The sequence below is a fragment of the Apis cerana genome, linkage group LG7, assembly GCF_029169275.1.
Source record: "Apis cerana isolate GH-2021 linkage group LG7, AcerK_1.0, whole genome shotgun sequence".
Taxonomy (NCBI): Eukaryota; Metazoa; Arthropoda; class Insecta; order Hymenoptera; family Apidae; genus Apis; species Apis cerana.
This window is the reverse complement of record NC_083858.1, coordinates 13,566,590-13,585,128: the sequence shown is the minus strand read 5'-3', so window position 1 is coordinate 13,585,128 and position 18,539 is coordinate 13,566,590. Positions and strand designations below refer to the sequence as shown.

General features: G+C 34.3%; 1 protein-coding gene and 1 long non-coding RNA gene across 5 annotated transcripts in view; one reads left to right on the top strand and one right to left on the bottom strand.

Annotated features, from left to right (window-relative positions):
- The window catches only part of LOC108001537 (nuclear receptor coactivator 6), a 170,578-nt gene that overhangs the window by 38,686 nt on the left and 113,353 nt on the right, over positions 1-18,539 (bottom strand). For all 4 annotated transcript variants that reach the window (XM_017062572.3, XM_017062573.3, XM_017062574.3 and 1 more), the window contains one exon: positions 16,648-18,465. In XM_017062572.3, the coding sequence (XP_016918061.2) occupies positions 16,648-18,465 (1,818 nt within the window). The remainder of the gene's footprint in view (positions 1-16,647; positions 18,466-18,539) is intronic.
- LOC133666448 (uncharacterized) lies at positions 3,184-3,982 on the top strand. Its single transcript, XR_009830625.1, has 2 exons — positions 3,184-3,319; positions 3,468-3,982. It is a non-coding gene; the product is annotated as an uncharacterized LOC133666448 (long non-coding RNA).

Sequence of the window (18,539 nt, the reverse complement as noted above, 5' to 3'; positions counted from 1 at the left end):
ATATACAAGATATAAGAGGAGATTTTTCATCGATATGATACATCGATCGTTTGCAAAATGAATCGATGTTATAACTTAAGTAATATGGAGGGACGTGAATGGGATTCGATAATCCGTTGATCCACAAATTGAAATTGAAATTTGAGATAAGATTGAATTATCGATACGTTGTATTTACGAAGAGAATGATATACGCAATCGCGGAATATTTGCTCGATGTTGTGAATTAAGGTTAAATTCAATATTTCGAGAAATGAAATTTAACGAATATAAAATTCGTTATAAGAATTCGAATTATTAATGATCTATTCAATTACGTGACATTCGAGAAAAACAGTGTAAAAAAAAAATAAAAAAATAAAAAAATAAAAATCAAAAAGCATGAAATATAAATATAATTTTTATATATATTCAAATCGCCGCGTACCTTCGTATCCGAAATTTATTGCTCCCGAAGACCATCGTGCCGATGCTGCCCACAATGTTATAAATGCTCAGATTCAACATTTGTTCATCGGCAATGTGCTCGTATTGTCGTGTCACAAATACCTCAGGTCATTGTATCTTTTCCGCCCGAGGATGTTGCCACTCGTATTTTCGCCTCGCCTGTCTTGTCACCGTACAACCAATCACACATTTGTCAACAGCCGTTTACTTCCCCCGTCACTTGTTTTCGTATATATCCTTTAAACGGAAAGAAATGATCGAAAAACAACGACAACGACGGATAAATCACGATCGGCACTCGTCGTGTGTATAAATCGAATCGATCGCGGTCACGTATCGATATCACTGTTGACAGATGTCATCGATTCTTTCACAAGAATATCCACCCGATGCACACACCACAAATGCTGACAACGGAATGACTGGACAACACGGATCGCGATCACGGATGCCGCATCCAGTGGGGGAAATCGAGCGAGCAAGAGGGAAATAGAAAGTTGGTAGAGTGGTGGACAAGGACGGAGCACACGACATTAGCCGAAGATTCACGAAGTGAGACGAGGGACTTGAACGAGAGACGAATGCGCGGCGACAGGTCAACGTGTCTCATTATCTTCCCCTCTGATCTGAACCGGCAAACTATACGCATGTAAATAGTGCGGGGAACGTTCATGCTCGCACCCCTGAATCACATTAATGCTGTTGACAGGTAAAGCTGGCACTACCGTGCTACGGTGGAAACGGCATAAAATGTATCTGGCCGAAGAACCGGTTTAATTTGATGTCTAGAGAGCGGCAAAATAATAAAGTCTGAGATATATGATTCGCTCTTTTTTGAATTGCCTTTCATTTCGTGACAGCTTTTTCGTATTTCGAATTCGAATAAAGTGGGAAAGAAATTTAATGGCGAAATGAAATTTTACGTATCGACCAACAAATTGATAAATAATATAAAATAAAACGTAGCAATCATATTTTATTATAATCGCGTGTGTCGTACGTATTGTTTAAGTTTACAATATATACAATACTATGATATACGAATATTGAATTCGTTTTTACTTTACAAAGAGTGCGATGAAAACATACTGAAATAATCAAAAAAGTTTGATTTAAACGTATTATTCGAATACGTTATACCTCATTCTACAACAAGTTTTACGAATTAATAATAAGTCTTAATAATTTTTTAAATAACAACTTACGTTTGTAACTTACGAATATGATGGCACATATGTAATTTATATGTAATTTATATGTTACAATTATCAAAGTTTCGAAACCATAAACTCTGGCTTCTTAAGGATATCGAAACCTCGTTGCTGAATCCTGTGAGAAGGATACTGTAAACGTTATCTATCGTTGATCTGTACCAACTGTGATTATCTTTTTCACGTAATAAATATGGCCGAGATATTCAATTAATTCGCGATTAAATTTCCAACATCAAGGGATTCGAACATGAATCGAGCATATGCCTCGTAATTTATACGAGTTCTCTGTAATCTCTGATCTTCGACAATGTGTTCCGATGATACAAAATCACAGAAAGGGATGGAGGACTTTTGACAGAAGGAGGGGAAGGGGTGAAGTGACGGACGACTTCTCTTATAGATATTGCTTGATTTTGAAATTGTGGAAAAGTTGAGTTATTTGTTTATTTTTTTTCTTTTTTATCGTATATTTAAGTCAATATACGATAAGAACGAATCAATATGTATGCAAGTACTACTCATACTCATAGATCTCGGATTGAATATAATGTAATTCTTTATAAGTAAAATATATAACGTAATTTTTTTATTCGAGATTTAATTTTCGAATTTGATTAATTTTATATATTTTACTTTTATTATATTTTTTTTCTTTTTCTTATTTTTTCACTAGATAAATGTTCTCATCCCATTATTCGATCGAACTCTATATAAAAATTCCCCTCTTTTCTTTTATATAAGTGATAAAAATTTTTTTTTATTTTTTAAAGAATATTCAAGATATACTCTTCTATTCAATCAATCTATTAGCATTATATGTTGCACGAGATCTATATGTCTGGGACATATGTTTCTCAGAAATCATAAACAATCGCGACATCGGGCACGTCTATATACGTGGCATGTCTAGTCTTTCCTCGGTATGTTAGCCACGCTTATTAGAAACGAAGGGCGACCAGCCATGTTCAGATACCGTCATACATTTTTAACAGTTTCCTCGATCTACGAAGGTCCGGTCCTCCTTTTTCGCATTCCCGTATAATAACAGGTCTGCACGCTGAGATCAAGCGAATCCGCTCCTCGTCCCAAGACAGAAAACCGGCACAGCCCCGGGCGATTGTCGTAGGTAAGTGAGTTTGATACACAACGCGGTTGAATACTTGGTCAAGACTTCTCTTATCGCTCTCTTTCTCTATTGTGTACCTTCCATCACCGATCAATCGAAAATATGCGATTTTCAATGTTCTTCCGTATTCCGGTGAAAGAATCACGAGATTCGTAATATAATACACGTATCGAATAAGATGGAATACAAAGACAAAGAGAGAAAGCATCCCGGTTTGATCGATCGGTTGAAATGGCGTGGCGAATCTAACAAATCAAAATAAGAATTTGCACTGATTATGTCTCTCCGATCTCTCGATGACGAACGGAATTCACAAGGACGGAAGATGAAGCCACGATAACATCTCGAGATTCACGGATGGTGATGATGATTAAGATAGAAGAAGGAAAACAGGAAAAAAAAAAGAAAGAGAGAAGGAAGGAGAAAAAGGAACGAAAAGGAGCGCATCCAAGCGGGCCAATTTCACTTGATTTTTATGGGCACACTCTTGGGCTGCACGCGTACCACGCGCGTGATGAGTAATAATGTGGAGGTATGTTGTATACACACCAGCACCGTTACTTTTTATCCTGCTCTCCTTCCTCTCCCGTGAACAATCTCCATGAAACTCGATGAGATATACGATTTCGAGCGAGCATCGAACAAACGAACATCGGTCGAGCGTATATTTTTTTTTAAAGGATAAGCAACTCGATCCTCTCTCTGGAATTCTATTTTGGCGCCAGTTTGGATCCGTGATCGGACGAACGTCAACGTCGGACGTCGGGAGACCGTCTCGAATCGGGCAACTTTCCAAAACCTAGTCTCAGCCGCTTTTCACCTCCATCAACGTTCCAACCATTTGGAGTTATTCTGGCAAAGGATTATTATCCTCAAGATTTAAATGTTGTATGGAATTCTTCTATAAAGGACAATCTGTGTGCTTAATATCACGAAAAATACGAGTTTTTCGCGAATCATTTGTTCTTTCGTATGAAAAATTTCGTATTATTTTCAATATTCATTTTTAGCTTTCTGGATACGAGCCAAATATCTGGTATATAGAAGAAATACCACTTATTTGACGCAAAATGGAATACAAAATCTTTCTTATATTTCTGATTAAATTGCAAATCCCGTGATATTATCACCAGTTATGAAGAAGCTTTTATATAAATTTATATGTATATATTATATAAAGAGAGAAATACGTAAGGACAAAACTCGTGGAAGAGGCATGACATATTGCAAAGTGGCGAGGCTTATTCCCATTTATCAATGGAACGTATTATCGATGCACTTCCGTGGACGGCTGGAAAAACGACGCGGTAGAAAGTGCGTTTATACTTTGCTCTCGTTCCTACAAGCGGAATGACAGATTGCGAGAACGAGGGCAATGCTATCTCTTCGCAAAGATATTTTTTTTATCGTTAATAATAAAGGACGGTAACTTTTGAAGCGAAAGTTTATTCTTTAGAATCGATTGTTAATAAACACATATAAGAAATAAACGGTTCCTCGGTCGAAAAGCAATTCTCGTTTGCGAAAAGTTTCGAATTACCGCAATGATGCGTTTTAACAAAATTTTAATTTCATAATTAAATCTATTATTCGAAGATTTTTATAACAGATTTTTACAGTAATACATTTCTATTTTTGTATTTCTTAAATTATTTTATTTATTTTGAGCTTTTTTAAAATTTTTTTAATTTAATTTAAAAATTATAAAAAAATTGACAACTAGTTATTAACGTATTTTTATATAATTTCACCATTCAGTAAATTTTAAATCGTTAAAGAATTTTTTCAACAATAAATAAAACAAAACAAATAATAAAGTAACGATATTTCGATAAGATTGAAATACTCAAGAATGAAAAAAATTCTAATATCTAAATGGATCCAAAAATACATAATATTATTATAATTTTATCGAAATAAGCAACTTTGATGATGATATTTGATGATAATAAAACGGTCATAACAATTTTTAAAGAATCGTATAACCACGCTTAAAAATATCAGTTTAGCTTAGCTTAAAATAAACTTATATATGTTTCCTTTTACAATTTAAGAAAAAAATAAAAAATGGAATAATAGAATGATCAATTGAAAAATATTCTCTCGATCGTGTAACACGATCAAAACTTCCGTAAAATTCTGTAAAATACTCAATCGAGAATGGCTAATATAACGATGAAACGAGTGAGTAACCAGGTAAACCATCTGCTGGGTGATGTCATTAGCTATTCTGGACATCGGTAATGCCTTTAATTTAACCGTCGTGTATATAGTATAGCGAACGTTATTCCGGTCTGCTCTCGACCCTGGATCGTTTCGCGGGCATTCAACGATTTTAAACTGGCGATCGATGCCTGGCAACCAGTCAACTCGCGAAAGAAAAACAAACTGCGAATCACGCGTAACCGTCTTCGTTCATTAATTTAGTACGCATCCTTTCATTTGTTAATCTGCTTTAATAAATTCACCGATTGTATTTCATATATAATCTTGTAGCGTCGAGAATTCGCCATACCATGTTGTCGATCAGATTTGCGTCGATCTCACTGATAACTGCGTCTCATTTCTCGATCGTTTACATCGTTTACTTCTCGTTCCGTATCTTTCGTGTTTATTTATTCCTCGTTTTTCTTTTCATAGAAAGAATTTGAATTCTTTTCAAGAATTCTCATTATTCTTTGTCTATTTTTAAGATCCATCCACTTGTTTCTCGAGAATCGCAATAATTGTTTGCCATATGACTTCGTCGTCATCTGTTTGCTAGAGAGATTCGGTTCGATGTAAATTCGTCGAAATTCATTATTATTTCCTGAAATTCTGGAAAATTGAGAACGAGCGTAGTAGCATAATTATAATATGTGTAAACAACAATGTGTTTGGCAACGTTGTATATCACAAGCAACGGAACGAATGAAATACAGCTTTCGCCATTCGATTCTCATAATTATTACCTATAATCTATTAATAGTGTATAAATCTATTAATATAATACTTGGCTTTGAACATACATAAATGAATATATAATTTAAAAGTATCAGTATTCGTAAGGAATACGAATCACGAGAATATGCTATCATCGAATTCCAATAAAAAGAATTTATTATCTTTGCGTTTACTTTATTTTCTAATATCGATTGCAATAATTTTAATATCTCTATATCGATTGCGATTAGTTTTCGTGAATTTATATGAATTGAACCGTATTATATTCGATATTTATTTTCTCTTCTTATTTATACCGGAAAATGTTAATATTACAAAAAATATCACGATGAAATTCGTCAAATATCGCGAAACTATTCGAAATACGATTCAAATCGATGATTCGTACCTATTAAGATTTACATTTTTTTGAAATTTCTTGAAAAATCAAAAGAAAATTACAAGAAATATTGGATCTCCAAATTTTCGAATTTCCGATTCTCTATGTTCTCTTTATTGCTATTAATCTCAGTAATTCGAGCGTCTGTTATCCTATTTATATATCTCAACAACTCGAGATCGTGATAACGCGTTCCATATTACACGTGAAGAAGATTCGCCAATAATCTCTGTGTGGTTTAATGGCAATGGTCTTCTCGCAGGTGCAATATGTTATCTCTGGCCACTGGTGTCACTGACCCACGGCAATTTTCCAGAGAGCAACGGTCAACGATTTCCTCGGCCGTGTCGCGCGAGGTCGTGATACGTCGCGGTCATTTATGCGCTCGTTCGTCGTTGGATCGGTCGACCGGAAACTTTATGATCCTGGCCGTTTATTGCACGACAGTTTGGCCGCACGTGGCTTCGAACATCGTGAAGCTTCGGAAACGTACACATGAAGTTAACGTATTTTTCGTTTGGTCGTTTGAGAAATCGGGGACCACCCTAACTGCAATAATAAAGTTGTTCTCCGAGGAACATGTGGCTGACGGAAAAGATTTTGCTTTCAAGAGATCTGTTTTTGAAGTCTATTGAGATTTGAAAGGAGGAAATTCGAATTCTAACAGAATTTCAAGGATATTAAACTTATCTTCAACAAATATACATAATTTTATATTGCATAATTATATTGATAATATCGTTTATATCCATTTTTATCTAGTCATTTTTTTTCTTTTCTTTTTTTTTAAAGTACGTTGCTATTATATATTTCTTTGAATTTTTCAACATTCGATACTTTTACTTGAAATGTAAAATATTTCATTAGCTGTATCGAAGTAAAAAAAAAAAATAATAATAATAATAACAATTTAGATAAAATAAATAGAAGAATAATTTTTTTATACATATATGAAATCATTTTTTTATTTTAATATCGGATAAAGGTTTTCCTTGATTTTCCAGATTTACGCATGATGAAATTTTAATGAAACGACATGTACACAATAAGACAATATACTGCAGATAATACAATCGCAAAAGAAAAATCTGGAAACTATGCCATTATTTGTCGTCTCTGTTTTTTACGTTTTACGATTTTAGAGCCTTGAACGCCTGATTAACTTCGTCAACTGAAATAATCTTGAAACTTCATCGAAATATGAAATGGAGAAAAGAAGAAGATCACAATTTCATCGCAAAATTAAGAGCTATTATGCCATTTTTTTTTGTCACGGATCGTTGATAATCTTGAAAACGCGAATACAGATTAATAGAGTTAAAAAATTCTAAGGGTAAGATAAGTATGTGTAAAATTACCGCGATGAAAGCCAACGAAAGTAAAACATTTCGAAATAGCTTTGAACCTTATCGAGTGTCAACACGATGAATTGATGTTAACAGGAGGCTAATTAAATGAGAACACGAACGAAACTGGACTATTCGATGAGAACGAGACAAAGACTATGAGACGAAAATGATGGATGGAAGGTAGGCTTCATCGATGAGGACGTAGATGATACACGTGTTTACTCAGGTGCAGGATGACACGAGCGAGGATATTTCTTCGTGAATGGAATTAGCCTCGATCGAGATCACGAATAAAAAAAAACGATCAGTTCCAACATTTTGTCAGACGGTAGTTCTAACGGTAAATTACTCGGTTAATAACATCAAGCAATTTAACCATTTACTCGTAAGATAAAGTGTCGCCATGAAGATATACCGTTTCTTGAGACGCTCCCGTGAATCCGTGTCCGGTGTCCACCGGTCTCGACTCGGTGCCTATTGTCTTCCTCGTCGTTGTCATTCCTATCCCCTGTCACTTGGTTCTTATAGCTCCCTTGAGCTCTCTCGGCACAGCTGTTTCCTCATCAACGACGAAATACTGCGATGCTTCGCTTAAAACGAAGTCAAAGTCGCAAAGTCGAGGTCGTTCGTTACAACAGCAAACTAGAATTCTGTTATTTTGCATATGAAATTTTTTTCGACAGAAATGTTTATTTTTAATTCGATAAATCGAGAGTTGATAGTTAGTTTTTTTAAGAATAGTTATAAAATAGTTATAAAATAATAGATTTTCTTATCAAGAAAAATATATTATTAATCGTATATTATAAATTAAATCGTATATTTATATATATCTATTCTAATAATGAGTTATTTAGGGAATATTTAAATTGATTCGACGATAGACATTTTCATTCATTAGATATATTTCCTCTTTTTATCATTAAGTTATCTTTTAAGTTGCTTTTTATCTTAAGAAAAATTTTATGTCGTATATATTTTATATTTTATGTTATAAGTTTAATTCTTTTAATTTACCGTTTTAAAATTTAAAATTTGTCTTATTTACTTTTTTTGTTTTAAACGGAAAACTATCAACATAAAACTATTCAATTGATAAACACGTGTACATTTGTGAAACTTTGATATTTTCAATGTAAATTTTTCTAATATTTCAATACTCTTAATATAAATTTGAAAACTTATAATTTTGAAATCATCACTATATGTTATGAATAGGTTAATAAAATAACTTTATCTTCACCAACACTTTTTCACTCACAAAATTGCAAATTTTAAATTTGCTCCTTTATTGTTGTTATTGCGACAAATGATCGATATTAAAAATGAAGTGTTTATTACGTGTAAATTTTACATTGACTCGGAACCAATATGATTATGAAATTCCACATTAGCACATCGATACTTTCTTTTTGTTGGATATTAATCGGTTAATGAAGGCGTATAGGCTACTGGTATTACTACTATCATTCCTAAACCCGCTTAGAATTATTAGTCAAGATTGTATGCAATTGACCTCGTTTCTTGATAAGTCGTCAAACGAGTCCCGCCACGAACGAAGAGAGGACATTACGAGTCTGTGGAAGGCTACACTCCAAGGACCTCATCGCTGCGCTCAACTTTCCGACACTGACAAAAGTATATTCGTTTATTTATGTCACAATGAAAAGATAAACATCGTTTTTGTTTTAATTAACTGTTGATAATTAATAGAGTATTATATCGTATTTTGTGCTACACATATTTTTGTTGCAGATAATTGTGCGAATAATCCATCTTCTGTTGAAAATTCTGATAAATTTGAATAACAAGAATGTGATTGGAAATAATATTTTCAAACGAAGAAAAGTGACGGTTAGCGATCTAACATCTGCTCGCTTAGTCCGCAAATTTTTTATTGCGGCCTTGTTCTCGAATGTCGAGCAATTTTGGTAGCTGAAACGCACCAATCAGATGGAAGATGTCGAATGGCTTACGCTGATTGGTTCAGCCTTGACACCAACAAATGCATAAAAGGCGAAAATGTTGCGAAAATACGGTTAGTTGTACTGTGATCGGCGTGTGTGATTCTTTGTGCGAGAAATTTTTTTTTTTTAATAATAAAAAAAAAAAGAATTTATTATTTCTACATACAATACGTCTTATTCTCTTTTCTTTTTTTATCTCTTTTTTCCATTTTATTTTTATCCGATTTAAAAGATTCTCGAAGGAAACTTACAATTAAATAATTGTGCAAACAAAAATTTTATTTTATTTGTTATTCGCTTCGATACTTATCTGAATAATGATCTATTTGAAAGACAAATTATTTTATTAAATTTGCTAGAGAACCATATATAAAGATATTTTCAATTCACCGATTAAAAACAATTGATGGATAAAAAGAGAATGGAAGTCATAAGAATTTGAAAACATTTTTCGTGTCTACTTTACATGAAAAATATTTTCTGCAAATCTTTTTCGAAAAAAATTTGTTCCATTTTTTTGGTCTATTATTTTGGTCTATTTTTTTGGTCTTTTTTGGTCTACACAATATGGATAGATTATTTTCATAATTTATATCTACAAAGATATTTAATCATAGATACAGAATAAAAAATATGATAATGAAATATAGAATAGAATAATAAAAATGCAATTATGATAAATTTCTTTTCTATTTTTTTATTATCCATCTTTTAAAGTAATTTCGATAAATTATTTTTATCAAATACTTTCCAGAAAAGTCTTGTGTATAGTCGCTTGTTAATAATGAGAGGCACTGTTTTCCAATATTTGGTTAATAATAAAATTATATTACAAATTAAAAAGATTTGTATTATACTAAAAAGATTTTTTTTTAATTCAAAGTTATGCAACACAAAGAATATCTAATCCGGTTATCTAAAATTTGCAAGATTCCTTTTTGATGTTTTGATCAATCAAAATCGGATTGCAATTTTATCGGTGTGGAATGACGTGGTTCTTATTAAATTTTTATCATAAATGATGTGAGTGATTTTTTTAAATTGATCTATGTGTGATCTATATGAGAGCAATAAAAATCGAGAACAATATAAAAATTATTAATTTAAAATTGATTTCAATTTATAAAAATTATGTTTCAATATTCTTCAATTCATTATAACATGTTGATTTCTGTTTTATATTACTATATTATATATTACTGTACTATATTATATACTCTATTCAAATTTGATCAATTTTTGTCAATGTCAATCTTAATTTTTTTTAACTTTCTATTTTAATCATTCTAATTTAGATAATTATATTAAATTAATTTAATAATAATTCGTTTTTTATCTTTTTATTCAACTTTTAATCGTTCTATCTTTGTAAAACTTCGATATACAAAAATTTATAATTATATTATACTTCAATTTTCCCGCGAAGTGAATAAGAAATTATATTATTTCAACCAATCAAAAAGCTGCTATAAGACTGATGCTAGACGAATCGGTGTGCAGTGACGTCAGTCTATCGTCAAGAATAATAGATAGAACATTCGTTACAAGGATGTAGATATATTATCATAATTATATATGGAATTTGATATTGTGGTATAATTTCTAGGTTAGTGCTTTTGTTTAATATATGTGTGACTAATTATCCAGTGTTATATTAAAATTGAATTATGTTTTGAACTTTTTTTGTGATTCTTTATTGTTCATATTTCAGTTTACCGATAGTTTTTTTTATTATCGTTTAAAGCAGCGTTTGAAATTCGATTTTTAAATTTAATTATTATTTTATTTAATACATTTATTCTAATCTTTATTTGTGCAGATTATCATCTAATTACTGGAATAGCTTCAAAAATGTTATACAATAGATTGTGCATAAGTCATAATTTTCCTTTAAATGTGATAAAATTTATTTTATTTATTTTAATAAAAGATATAGATATATGATTACTATAATATTTTTCTTGTCTTTTTACTATAATATTTCTTATGGAAATAAACAATTTTTTTCGTTAAATCAAATTATTTAACTCAATTTTATTCAAAGACACACACACACACACACATGTACGATTCTTATTTCTTTTCTATACGTCGTGTCTTCTTATATCCGTGCGTTCAACTCATATTAGTATTTATGTTTTGATTTTATGCTCAAGGCTGAAAACGTTTTCTATGATTTATATTTTTGTATTTATTTTGATATTTGTTCAAGGCGAAAAATACTTCTAACAATAGTCTTTCCAAGAAATTGGTAGTTTACGTTCATATCATATTTCGACATGTTTTGATTCTTTTTTCCTAAACTACCAACCAGATGAAATCGCGATATTCTATTGTCGAAAATCGTGGCGTTTAGAAGTTCTGTTTCAAATTTTGTTTTTGATCAATTAATTTAATTACGTAATATATTATTTCTATAATTATTTTATTTTTCGTATACTATTATTTAATTAATACATTTATCCAATGATTTATTGAATATTGTAATTAATAATGTAATTATTAATAGTTCTTCGATGAATAATTTATTTTTTTTTTTAACCTATTCCATTATTAATATATTACTTATTATTTTCTGAAAATGAAATTTGAACTTGTTTATCGCGTTGTTTTAATATAATTTCGATACTAATTTCGTTTAATATATGTATATATATATATATTTGTCTAAAGATTTGATTATTTTTTTATGTAAATTGATAGAAGTGATAATAATATTTTTGTATCAAAAGAAAATATTTTTTATTATTATTGTAACAATGTATATCGATTTATCAATTAATTCATTCAATACGTATATATTGATTACATAAATTATTAAGAACATTAGAATATATAGAAGGAAAGATTAAACGAATTATATTTTTTTAAAATATATAAAATATATTAGATTATATTTTTTATTTTTTCATCATTTAACTCTCAATTCATAGTTTCAGAAAAATACGATTGCGTAACAAATAGGAGAAAAAAATATGGGAAAAAATTTTCCATTTCACATTCTTCGTTACTAATGCAATTTTTTTTTTCAGAAAATTGTGACCGCGTGCAAGCAGCGATCGATAAATGTTTGTGCCATAATAATATTTAAAGCACAATAATTGTAGATAAATTTAATTACAATGATTATTCGCGAAATTAGAGTCCAGTATTTGTTCGCTAATAATATAAACAGACGTGAAAAAAGCGTAATAATTGTCTTATTTTTATTTTTTTATTTTGAATATCCGTTTTCGGCACAAACTAGAATCGATGAAGCGATCATACCTCACGCAAAGATATAATTAATCTTCTTTTTTTTTTAATTTAAATTTTTATTCGAAAACTTTAATTTTTATAATTTTTGTGATTTTTATTGAAATTTATTTCAAAAAGTAAAAAATAGATTTTTTCGTTGTTGTGCCGCATAATGATCAAAAGTTGTTGGAACGTTTTAAAAATGTACACTAAAAAATTAATTTATTTGAAAATAAATAAATTTTCGCGCAAATGAAAAGTGGATGGGTGATGAATAGATTTTATACGCTACAAGCGGAGGAAAGGGAGGGGATTGTTATTATTTGATGTGTAATATATATTCATCTCAGCGCATACATAGTAATATTAATGATACAATTATATGTTTTATAAAAAATAATACGAGTGAGTTGGCTGCAAAGACATTTATTATATTTTTTTTAATTAAAACGTGGAAAATTTAACTATAAATGATAGGTAAGGATTCTCGTTTCGATTCGATTCTTAAAATTGTAGAAAATATTATATAAATATTATATAAAATATATAAGCACAGATTTCCATTTTTGTACTTTTCGAATTTAATTGCGTTGTAATTATGTCGCTGGATACAGCAAGAAAGAAGAAACATGATCTTTTGTTTAAGATTAAGGAATTTTGTTTTTCTCATAGATAAAAAATGTAAAAAAATATAAAAAAATGATTAATAGAAATAAAAATGGAATAATGATTAATCGTATTAATCGAAAATCGATAATTAAGTCCGATAAATATATAATGATGTCTGTACATTTTGTGGATAATCCATCGATTCTTTGATCAAATAAGCGGAATTTTTATTTCACGATACGTCGTTGCTCGATTTGTAAATAAAATTCTCTCAGTTTCGAAATCACTTATCAGTTACGGAATAGTTCAATAGAATAAACGAACAGAATAAATACGCGATAAATTTTTTTTCGCGATCAATCGAAATACATTTTCATTCGTTGTTGAACGTTACGAATGTTTGATCATAGTAAAATTGCTTTAAATATCAATAAATATAATAATAATTGAGAGATTATTGAACAACGCTATTGTGTATCGATAAAGAAAGAATATAGTTAACTAAATTCAATCTAATTTCTTTTACACACAAAAACAAGTACTCGAAGATTTTAAGTACTTTAATGATAAAATAAAAAGAATGGTGTTCCGATAATACGATATAGATATAGCGTTTTTTCTTGCGCGGTATCATCCGATACGCGTATCGAAGAGACTCGACACGATGAGTTTTTCCAGTATTAATCAGAAATATTATCGAATAAAAGATAAATTGACGCGATTTCTCGATGAAACGGTAGAAACTTTGTACGAAGATTTGAACGTAGAAACGTTATATTACCGTTGTTTTCTAACTAATAGATAGACACGGATATACATATCATCGACCGAATAGTCGACGAATTCTCACGCGTTCAATTGCTCGATCTGTGCGGTTGAAACAGCAATGGCACAGCGAGCATAATCGAACGCCAAAGAACGGGCAAACACGCCCGTGGTGCCACGCGGGTAACCTTTTTTCTGACATTTCTGACTCGTGGCTGGGTTTAGTCGAAAGGTTAAACCTTTGTGCGCGCGAAAGAAAGAGAGAGAAAGAAAGGTGGTGAACGAGGAAGATCAACAGTACTATGTTACTACGTTACTATGCAATGGAAATTTTTGTTTGGAATAAGATTAAAGATTAATAATTAGATCTGTTTTATATTGTTATTGCTGGCAAACATAGCGGGAGAAGGATATATAAGATATATAAGAGCGTACAAGATTCGAAATAATTTCAAATAATTTCGATCCTTTTACTAATAGTAGTAGTAGTAATAGTAATAGGGAGTAATAGCAAGACGTATATCTCTTTGTTTCTTGCTCGCACGAAGGTCACAACGAGTGTTTGATCCTCGAACCGTGTCGCGAGGTCGAAATCCGTTGGAAGATCGCTCGACCGTTACAGAAGTCAAGTTGGTGGTCATCCAATCAGAGCGAGAACGAAACAAAAGAAAGGTGAAAAGACTTATCGCCTCGTGAGATCGAGACTACATCCTGTGCTCTCCATCCAACAAGTTCATCCTTTGATGAATTCAAAGTGACCGTGCAATTACTATTAATCGATCGATTACTATTAATTTCCTGCGATTAAGCCGTTCGAATTGTTTGGAATAAGAGTCGCAATAGATCGATCGAAGAGCATCTCGTGACCCGACCGACAAAAACTATTGACCGACAAAGAGGACAAAGAGATTGAACTCGTGGAAAAACTCGCGTAGGACTCGATCCTTCGGATAGGATGAAGAGCGATCAACCTTGCTTTCGAATTGCCGTTTGTTCTTTTTTTTTGCAACTATCTCGATTAATTTTTTCGCCAATTCGAAATTTTTCATCTTTCGAACAATCAATCTTTTTCCTTCGATTCAGTGATGTAATACATATTTTTATCGGGCGAAAATATAAACGGAATAAAAAATATGAATCGGAAGAAGGAAATGACGATTCCGCGGATTCTCGGAGTTTGAACATGGACGAGAATTCGCGTGGACGCGAAGATTAAAAGTAGTGGGGATCGTAAATAGTTCCGTTCGTTGGAAGATTGTGGCCGGACGCGATTCAGGGAAAGTCACACGCTCGTAAATCAAGGCGGTAATGGGACACCGTTAGATTTGCAATGATAATCCGATGGTAATGCATACGATTCAGTCGAACGAACGAACGAGAAAATAATTAACGAGGCGAGCCGAACTATCAGCATCGCTGCCGTTCATCCCCTGGGATTTACGAGTTCTTGGATTTAAAGCGGCGCAAAAACGAGCATCGAGGGATCTCTAGTCTGGCTTCGTTGCTCGATAATCCGTCGGTAATTCTTGCTCAACGCTTTCGTATCGGGTTGGTAACGATTCCGCTTTTACCGCTGTTCCTTAGCACGGGGAGTCGAGATTTTCTTTCCAGGAATATACGTATACATAAACCGCTTCCAAGAGATGATTCGCGAATTTTTTTTTTATTTTGGTCAGATTTAATCTTAGTTAATTCGCAAGGGAAACTCCAGTTTCGAACTATAAATTCATAGAGTGGCATTAATGTATGCTGAAAAAGTGTGGTGAGCGGTGAATTAATAAGGAGAAAAATATACGATATTTTTTCTAAATCATCCATTTCGCAAAGGATATTACATACGTATATATCGTAAGTCTGCAAAATTGTGAACGACCATTATATCGTTTATGTCACGGGAATCGAACTATAACGATCAGAGCGCGATAGCTCGTGGAACTTAAGAAAGATCTCTCTCTCTCTCTCTCTCTCTATCTATCTCGTTATTTTTCACTTCGAATCGTAAATGAAAAGCAAACTCGTACCCGTTTCTCGAAGGATGCCACGAAAGAGGAGCGATATATCTCGAGAGAGTTTTCGCGAGAGTGATCTATCGATGTTGGAGGGTCGTTAATAAGCTGTCTCGTCGACAGTTTAAGATAATATATATATATATATATATACCTCTAATTCGACCGATCGATTGCAGGATAATAGAAGATCGTGGGGACACGTTGCACGATACAATACGTATAAGGGACGATGATATCGAAAGTGCGGCAGCAACCGTTTTATCGTTCAATTAAACCGTAATTACGGAATCGTACGCGTTCCTTCTGTAATCGAAACTGTTGAAAAATCGCGTCTATTGCGCGATAGACGTTTCTACGATCCGTAAAAAAAAAAAAAAACGTAAAGAGCCCATGGAGATTCTCGCGTTTGCGAAACACGATAGAAAAAGGAAAAAAAGAATCGACGATTCGACTCGTTGATTGAAAAGGGGCGATTCTTGACGAAAAGACCGATCGTCGGAATTTTCGTCGTGACACCACATTTCGCATGTATTCAGCGTTAAGTAGAAGAAATTAGACGTGACGAAATAAAAATTGGTTGTAAAAGATGATTTCAAACTTACCCCTGCAGCGCGTGCGGAGGAGCCGGTCGGGGCGGTGGTGGCAATGACTTTCTACCCGCGCTGTTTTGCCTTGGCGCCAGAGGCGGAGGAGGAGGAGAACTCGGAGAAGCGTTGGTAGAACCGCCGTATCTATCCGTGGGACATTGAGGTTGAGGCTTTTGCTTCGGTGCGTCTATATATTTGGGGGGGAGCGCGTAATAATTCCCCCTTTGCGTCCCGTCCCCGCTATGACGCGATTGATGGTGATTATTGGCTACGTATTTGGGAGGCTCGTGATACTTCTGAGGGCTCGATTCCGATGGATACATCTTGGAATTGGCTTCGTAGCCCGTCTTCACTGGGCTACCGATCGTGAAGCCGTGATTCCCACTCTCCAGATACTTGGACGCGCACTTGGAGCTTTCCGGAACGGGCAAGTAATTAGGTCTGGTCGTTTGATTGTTCGAGCCACTTTTGTCCGTGTTTTTGGCCACTTGAGGTTGAGGCCTCTGACCGGAAGACGATTCCAACCTCTGAGCGGAATCGTTCCTGAGCAACGTTCCGGAAACGTCGATTCGCGTCCCATCCACTCGCATCGATTCTTGCCGAATGATCCTCGGCTCGACGGGTACCTGGGGGGCGGGCCTCTGATTCCCGGAGTCGGTGTATCGTTGCGAGATGAGATCGGGCAATTGGGCCGGAGGTCTGGCCGAGAAACCTCGTTCCTCCGATATTCTTCTGGCTGGCGTCACCCTACCGTTCATCATTAACTTCTGCGCGGACGGATATCTCAAACTGGAACGACCGGTGGCCACCATTCTGTGCGTGGCGAATCCAGCCGAGACCCCATTCTCCAACACCATCTCGGATTCCACGTGTTTCAACGCTATACCACCCCTGACGAATTGATGTTGTTGTTCTTGCTCGGCCTGCTGGTGGGACATGCTGGTTTTCGTGGCCGAATTCGGAGAAGATTTGCCGGAGGAAAGTTTCTCGTAATCCCGTTTCGATCCGTGCTTCGATCTTCTGATTGAGTGTCTCTCCAATTTGTGTCTGTCGCAAGATCTATCGCGAATTTTCGACTCTTCGGACGATTGGTGATGGTGGTGAGCGGTCGTGGCCGCGGTCGTGGCCGTAGTCGTTGCATCGTTGAAACAATCGTCGCTCAGCTCTGGTGGTGGAGGTGGCAGCGGATCGTCGCAATCGTGAACCTCGTTCTCGGTTACCGTTGGAGGTGAGGGTGGAGGCAAATCGGGACTGGGTACGCGATCGTTGTAAACGTTTCTCAGATGTGGTTTCTTGGGCGGTCTCTCCGGCACCCAATCGTCTATGGATATCGCTGGCCCTACTATCACGGGGCCCAACAAATCCGTGGAAAGACTGCCGCAACTGTTGCTGTGTTGATGCTTGGGACTCGACAGTTCCCCCGCGTTCGCCTGACTCTGATTCCTGCTCCCGTTTTCCCGCCAAGCGCCGCTCGCGTAATCCGAAGCGGAGCTGGCTCTTCTCGAGGACGGTGGCCTGGGTCGCGGAGGTGGTTGAGGCGGAGGACTTTGGGGCGCGGCGATCGTTTGGCTTCCCTGTGCCAATTGCGGTTCCGATCTCCAGGATGCCTGATGATGTCTCTCGTAGAACGAGAGCAGAGCTTTTTTCTGTATCGCTTTCAACGTTGGATCGGATACTCTGTGACGCTTCTCCGGGTCTAGATAGGTGTAACGCATTTGTTGCTGTTGTTGTTGTTGTTGCTGCTGTTGCTGTTGTTGCTGCTGCTGCTGTTGCTTTTCTAATTCGTTTATGCGCTCTGCTACTGAAATTTGCTGAGACGGCAATGCTGGCATTCTGCAAGAGAGAGAAACAGAGAGAGAAAAGAAAATATATACGGAGAATTATTTTGCGAGATCGTGACCATTACG